General features: G+C 56.2%; 1 protein-coding gene across 2 annotated transcripts in view; it reads left to right on the top strand.

Annotated features, from left to right (window-relative positions):
- The first annotated feature begins 2,887 nt into the window (after positions 1–2,887).
- The window catches only part of FBLN1 (fibulin 1), a 124,618-nt gene continuing 119,940 nt past the window's right edge, over positions 2,888–7,565 (top strand). For both annotated transcript variants that reach the window (XM_004380010.1, XM_004380011.1), the window contains exon 1: positions 2,888–2,972. In XM_004380010.1, the coding sequence (XP_004380067.1) occupies positions 2,894–2,972 (79 nt within the window). In that variant the 5' untranslated portion in view covers positions 2,888–2,893. The remainder of the gene's footprint in view (positions 2,973–7,565) is intronic.

Raw genomic sequence — 7,565 nt, forward strand, 5'->3', positions numbered from 1 at the left:
CAAAACGAGACTAACGGGGCACACCAGTCCAGGGACAAGGACTAGAAGACAGGAGGGGGCAGGAAAGCTGGTAATAAGCAACCCAAGTTTGAGAAGGGACAGTGTCGACATGTCATAGAGTTGTTAACCATTGTCATAAAAAAAATGTGTACTGTTTAATGAGAATCTATTTGTTCTGTAAACCTTCATCTAAAGCACAATAAAAAATAAAAATAAAAAGGGGTGAGGCCTAAGAACCAGAGTGCAGGGGTGGATCTTCAGGACAGCTGAGGAGAGGCCTCCAGGGCGTCCTCGCCTCGGGCCTCTTCCCGCCTGCTGCGGGCCGGGCGGAGGCTCTCCCCTCTGAGGAGTCCCTCTGTGTGCTAAGGCAGTGCCCGAGTTCGTGTTTGCAAGAGTGAATGAGCAACACCCATCCCTGCTGGCCCCGCTTCCTCCCTCCATTCCCTGCTCGGCCACTCTGGGCCCCACCGCTCCCTCCTCAGCCTCAGAAAGGGCCAATGGTCGCCCTCCTCTCACCCTAGCGGGTCGTCCCAGTCCTGACCTCCCTGACCACTCGGCTGCACTCGGCATTGCCCCCCAGAATCACTCCTGGAGACCTTCCAGGACAGCCCCTTCCTCTGGCTTCCCTCCTACCTCTCTGGCTGCTTCTTTCTTTCTGGGCCCCCCAGGGTTCCTCCCAGCCACCTTCACTTGGTACTCCAAACCCTTTCCAGATCATTCTAATTCTCCGGTGGCCTAGAAAAATCTATACACCGAGGAGTCTCCAATCTGGTTCCAGCTCAGAGCCCCCTTCCACCCCACGTCCAGCTGCTTCTGGTGCCCACCCGACCCACGGTCAAAATGCCCTGGGTAGTCTTCTGGAGCTTCCCAGGATCTCTCGTGCCTCTAAGTCTTTGCACATGCTGTTCCCACTGCCCAGAAAACCCTTCACGCTCTTCCCTGCCTGGGAAAGTCCCGCTCGTCTTCCCAGGGCCAGCCCCGGCTCACCTCCTCCAGGAAGGCCTCCTTAACCTAGGAGGCAGGTAGCGAGTGGGCCTTTTCCATGAGCTTTCCAGGGCTCTCTGCAAGTCTCGAATTTATGAAGCATCCCGTTTTTGCTTTTTTTGGTGTCTGTTTGTTTTGTTCTACATTTAACATTCATTCAGAGAAAGGCACATATCATAAGCGAACACCTTGATGAGTTTTCACAAACTGAACCCAATCTTTCAACCAATACTCAGGTTTAAGAAACAGAGGACCTAAGTAGCTCCCCCTACCCCCGAAAGCCCTCTCATGCCTCCTCCCAGCCACTAACCCACCTTAAGAATCATCACTCTCCTGATTTCTAACCTACATTTTATAAATGAGACTATGCAGTGTAGCAGCCCTGGTGGCGCAGTGGTTAACCACTCAGCTGCTAAATGAAAGGTCATGGGTGAAAGATGTGAAGATTCCAGCCTTGGAAACCTGTGGGGCAGATCTACTCTGTCCGAGGGGGCGGCTGTGAGTTGGAATCGACTGGACAGCCGCAGGTTTTATGGGCTGCAGTATGCGCTCTTGGGTGTCTGGCGGCTTCTGCTCTGCGTTACGTCTGTGACAGTCATCCACGTGCCACAGGAGCGGTAGTTCGGTCATTTGTCACAGCTGCATAGTGCTCCAGTGTGTGGACACACCGTTCATTCAGTCTCTCGATGTTGGGGAGTTTCCAATTGGAAGCAAGCATGAACGCTGCTGCTATGGACTTTCTAGCACGTGGCTTTTGGCACGCACCTGCACGCACTTCCGCCAGGGAGGGGGATTGCTGGTTTTCCAGAGCCGTGGCCCAAGGGGGATTGCTGGTTTTCCAGAGCTGTGTCCCCTTGGGCCGTATTGCCTTGCATCCTTGCCTGCTCTTGTTTTGTTTTTTAATCTACGCGTGGTTCCAGCAGACACATCCCTCCTCGGTGACCACCGGCTGGCTGTGGCCATGGATGCCTACACCAGGACATGGCCCACAGCAAAGGCTGCCGTGATCTCCCGGTCAAAACGAACCTCTTTTTCCCCTGGACCCCGGCCACACTTTGTTAACCCGTTAGCCCCTCACGTTCTACTTGTGTTGGGAGGTTGGTTAGAGTCTGTCTGTCTCAGCAGACTGGCAGTCCCCCGAGGGCAGGACCCTGTCCCAGCCCTGGACACCACTGGGGTCAGCATGGACCTACAGACCCGGGGGGATTAGTGAGGGCAGGGCGGTGGAAACAAGAGGATGGTGGGAGCAGGGCTTTGTCTGAGATGGCACCGCCTTTATTTCCCCTCTGAAGGCGCCTCTGATCCTTGGCTGGGCTCCCACGGGGACCATCGCTGCCTCCAACTCCCTGCCAGGCCCTTACCTTGGGGTCAGGGGTCAGGCCGAGTTAACCTTTAATACCAAGCCCGCCCCGCCCCTCAGGCCCTCAGGGTGGGGTGAGTATCGAGTTTCATTCGCGCGAGGCGGGGAGGGAGGAGGACAGGACCGAGTGCATTGCTGGACCCCAGCATCTCCAGCCCAATAGACCACCCTTCTCCTCTGCTACCCCATGGAAAAATTTTGGGGTCCTCCCTCCCAGACACAGCTGTGTGGGGCCAGCACGCCCTGCCCCGCCCCCTGGGGCCGGGGAGGGAAGGAGGCCTCAGATCTCTAAGGAGGGGTGGATGGTTGAGAGGGACGGAGCCCAGACGCCCCGCCTCCGTCGCGCCCTCCCAGCGCCCTCCTCCGGGCGGGATAATTGAACCGCGCGGCACCGGCCCAGCTTTGGCTGCAGAGGCTCGGCCGGAGCGTGGAGTCCGCTGCCCATCGCGCCGCCCTGACACGAGGGTTTGGGGCCCTTCCCCGCGGAACCACACAGCAGCCCCGCACCCACGCCTTTGTCTGCTCCGCGTCCGCCCGCCCGCCGGCCCCATGGAGCGCGCCGCGCCGTCGCGCCGGGTCCCGTTGCAGCTGCTGCTGCTCGGCGCCTTCTCGCTACTGGCAGCCCGAGGTAGGGACGCGGGGGACGCGCATCGGGAGGCGGGCGCCCCGGCTTTAGTGTACCTCCACCCGGCCCCGGGCTCCTTGAAAGTTCTGGAGCGGCCGGCCACTCGGAGCCCGTGCGCGCCCCGCGCTGCGCCCGGCGCAGCCCTCGGGTTTGTGAGCTGCGCGGCAGCAGAGGCCCAGGCGAGGTTCCCTCCTCCTTACCCCGGCCGGCTGGAGGCCGCTCTGCCTTGAGATTTGTTTAAACGAGGGCTCCCCAAACACAATCTGCCGCAGGACGTGTCACGTCCACGCTTCTCATCCTAGTGCCCCTCCGTGCCAGCGCCGGCCATCAGGGGAGCGCGCTGGTGGTTACCGAACCTCCCCGGCGCCTTGCACTTTGCAACGGGTTAGCTTGTCTTTGCTCATTGCCCCACCCCCCCACCCCCGTAGGGGCTTTTGTGCCCCCTTGCTGAGGAGAAAACCGACTCGGGATGGGGAACCATAGTTTGCTCGGGGCGCACAGTCAGTCATGGGGAGGGATGCAGGGAGGAAGTGAGCAGCCTGGAGGCTTCAGGGTGATAGCTTCCTGCTGGCGAACTGGGCCTGGCCACCTCAGCCCTGCCTGTCTTTCTGGGGCCCAGAGGACCCAGAGGCAGCGGTTTTGCCAGGGTCCATGTTCTGCTGGGGTTGGGGCAGGCCAACTCTACGCCTGCCGACTTGTCTGCAGGGGGATGGAGTCTTCATTAGCTGACTCAGAGCCCCCAGCCTGCACCTTCTCTGTGTGGGTGCTGAGCTCCTGGGTGGTGACCAGAGGTCCTGCAAACCCGAGGTGAGCAGAGCTGTGACCTCTGCGCTCTCTGCTGACGGGTGGCTTATCAGGGTCATTCGCCAGGCCCAGCTTTCTTGAGGTTTTGTTTCGCTGGAGGCCCAGGCCCGGGACCACCCTCGGGCTCCTCAGTCTTTGTATCTTGTTTAGTTTAGATTCTTTCAGCTTCCCTGTTACCACTCTCGGTCAAAAGGTCACTTGTTCCAGCTAATGCTCACGGGGGATTCGAGGAGAAGCCCAGAGGGGAGAACTCTGTGCAGCTTTTGGGGTTCACTCCCTGCAGGGAGGTCTGCTTGTTTCAGGCGCGGGGCTCCCCCCGGGTCTTGAATCGTGGGTGGGCGTAGGGCTCACTGTTGGCACTAGAAGCCGTCGGCCCCCAGGAGCTCATGGGAGGATTCGTGGAGGAGACGGTGCCCGGGCAGGAGCTCGGCAGATGTGCAGGGAGGAGGGGCGTTCCGACATCCTTGCGCATTTGAAGGCCCAAAGAGGGACTTGGAATGGAGAGCACACAAGCCGGCTGGAAATGGAAGGTGCCCCGGAGACCCCCGCTGCATTTTACAGAGGGAGAAACGAGGTCCCGAGAGAAGGCAGAGCCTGGAAGTTTCCCCAGATCCTCGTCACTGGTCTTTCCTGCCCCTGTGCAAGAAAGCATTTTCCTTCTGTGGGGCTTAACTTTGAATGTGCACCTGGGTCTTCCTGGTTGGTGGCCACAATGATCTTTCTTCACAGTGGAGGCCCGAACTTGTTGGGGATCAAAGAGACCTCTCAATTGCACACTTTGGCGAGAACGACCGACTGTTTTGTCCTGCGCCTTCTCCTTTGGGGAGAGATCTCTTTTGACAAATTCAGTTGGATGTGATTTGGGAAGGGGGTCCCTGGGTAGCACAAATGGTTAAGCTACTAGCCGAAAGGTTGGTGGTTTGAACTCACCCAGAGGCGCCTCGGGAGACAGGCCTGGCAATCTGCTTCCGAAAGGTCACAGCCTTGAAAACCCTATGGAGCAGTTCTACTCTGCACACACAGGGTTGCCAAGAGCCGGAAGTGACTAGACGCCAGCTAACAACAGTGGTTTGGGAAGACGGGTTAGGAGACTGCCTGGTTCCTTTGTGCAGCTGTGAGCTGGGAGGTTCCTCGCAGCCCTGTGGGGAGGTGGGTGTCCCGCCTTCCAGAGAGCGGTGGGGCCCCCAAAGAAACGTGCAGTTTACAAGTGCTCATGGAAAAAGCTAATCTGCTGAAACTCGTTTGGCGGCTCAGCCTGGCCATTGAAATGCTCAAGAGTCACTGATCTTGGCAAAGGGCAGAGAGGGAGCCGAGAGGTCTGTCCTGTGTTTGTCTGTCTCCTGTAGGGCTGTCCCGAGAGAGCCAGGCTGGGGAGGGAGGGATGGAGAGGAGGAGGGTGTCAAAGACGTTTGTCTTTTCTCCAAGCCTTCCTTGGCCTCCAACTCGGCTGGAACGTCTTTCCGCCAGGCAGCCTTTCGGACTGATTAAAGAGAAAGTCACGTTGGGAGGGAGAACAAAGGCAGAGGAACTTGGCTGGAAGCATGTGGCCTGCACAGCCATGATCAGCTCCGGGAAGCTTCCCAGGCGGGTGATGGGGGTCCAACAGTCCGAGGGGGGAAGCTCAGAGCACTGAGTGTGGAGATGAGACTCGGGGTGCCCTGGGGGCAGCGCCTGGTCACGCCCCTCCTGGCACTGCCTCCCCGCCGCCCAGCTCAGGGCTTGCTTCTGACGTGAGCCCCGAGGTGTGGGGAATGCGAGTCTCTTAGCTTCGAGTCCTAGCTGGGAGCCCGGAGTGTTGGTGGAATGGAAAACCATTTTACCTGCAGGTTAGGTGGCTTTCTTGTTTGTGAAATGTAGATAACAAAACCGACTTGTTAGGCTTCCCTGAGGGTTTGGGAGAGACCGCGGACACGCCTGCCTTGGTAGTTCTGTTATTATTATTAGCTTTTATTCGAGTTGTCTTTTTCCTAGGGTGAGCCAGTCTTCTTTCCCCCAAGCCTGAAAGTTCTGAAAAGTTTCTGCTAATATCGAATTTCCCCAGCCAGGAGCTGGGAGGAGGCCCAGAGGGCCACAGAATGGCATATGGGCAAGTGCCAAACCCGTGTTGGTCAATCCCTGCAAAGTGGCGCCGGCTGGCTTCCTTAGTCACTTAGGCGTTCATTCACCGGGTATTGCTGAGGGCCAGCTCTGAGCCAGGCACTGCCCTGGGTCTTGGGGACCCAGTCGGGAAGGAGAGAGACACAACCCTTCCCCTCATGGGCTCACACACCCCTACGAGGTCCAGAAAAGTGAGCAGACAATTCCAAACCAACTCTGACTAGCAGAAAGTCGGGGAAGACTTCCAGGAGGAGGGAGAGTCCAAACTGGGACCTGAAGGAGGAGAAGGAATTGGCCAAGTTTGTGGGCTGGGAGAATAGCGGGACGATGTTGCAGGCAAGAGAGAGTGTGGGACTTCAGGGGCACTTCCAAGAGTTTGGCCCCCTCCTCCCGCTTGGGAGAGACTGCAGTGCAGAGAGGTTGGCAGCTCCCTGGAGCCCCGTTAGTGGAGGGGCGCTGTGATTGGTGGGCACGGGAGAAGATGGGCATAGTGAGCAGGGCAGCTTTGCAGGTAGCGTTTATGGGAACAGTTCTAATTGGGTGGATAATTATCTTGCCAGTGCATTTTATACAATAAACGTTTTTCCTTTTGCAAAACATCAGATTACAAAAAAAAAAAAATTGACTAATAAATGCTTTTGCAGGCCTCTTATAGTTCCAGTTTCCTTGTAATGATCTCAAGTGTGGCCACATACCAGAATGGCAGGAGGGCAGGGGGACAGACTCATTACATCATCTTTCCTGGGATCAGACGCCGTGGCGGCTTGAGTAATGCGCTCAGGTCATAGAGCGCGTAGCAGGCAGGGCTGGCCAGGGTTCCCTCTGCTGCGTGGCCTCCTCTGAACTCCAGGCTGGTTCTAACATGAGGCTGGGTCACGAGGGAGTGGGTGGCCTGTTGTTCCAGCTGCCTGCATGTTCACTGGGAGAGCTGCATTGTAGGAAAGCAGAGAGGGACACCGTTAGGAGGCTGCCCGCACAACCTGTTCTAGGAGGGGCTCCAGGGATCTCGACCAACGCCCGTAACCTCTCTGTGTCTCTGTCTCCAGAATATGAAATGGGAAAACTTTCTCCCCTAGGTAGTGATTGAAATGCTTTACGTATACTGTTGTTAGGTTGTTAGGTGCCATTGAGTCGGTTCCGACTCATAGTGACCCCGTGTACGACAGAATGAAACACTGCCCCGTCCTGCACCATCCTCACAATCGTTGTTATGCTTGAGCCCCTTGTTGCAGCCACTGTATGAATCCATCTCGATGAGGGTCTTCCTCTTTTTCGCTGACCCTCTACTTTACCAAGCGTGATGTCCTTCTCCAGGGACTGATCCCTCCTGATAATAACAGGTTCAAAGTATGTGAGACGTAATCTCGCCATCTTTGCTTCTAAGGAGCCTTCTGGCTGTACTTCTTCCAAGACAGATTTGTTCGTTCTCTGGCAGTCCATGGTATATTCAATACTCAGTATTCTTCACTTTATATATAGTAACTAATTTAATCCTTTCAACAACCCTACAAAGTATTATTATTATTTCCATTTTTTTTTAACTTTTTTTTTTATTGTACTTCAGGTGAAGGTTTACAGAACAAATAGTTTCTCATGAAACAGTAGTACGCATATTGTTTTATGACATTGGTTAACAACCCTACCACACGTCAACCCTCTCCTTTCTCGACCTTTTTTTTTGTTTTGGTGAAAATA

The sequence above is a fragment of the Trichechus manatus genome, unplaced genomic scaffold (genome assembly GCF_000243295.1).
Source record: "Trichechus manatus latirostris isolate Lorelei unplaced genomic scaffold, TriManLat1.0 scaffold00069, whole genome shotgun sequence".
Classification (NCBI taxonomy): domain Eukaryota; kingdom Metazoa; phylum Chordata; class Mammalia; order Sirenia; family Trichechidae; genus Trichechus; species Trichechus manatus.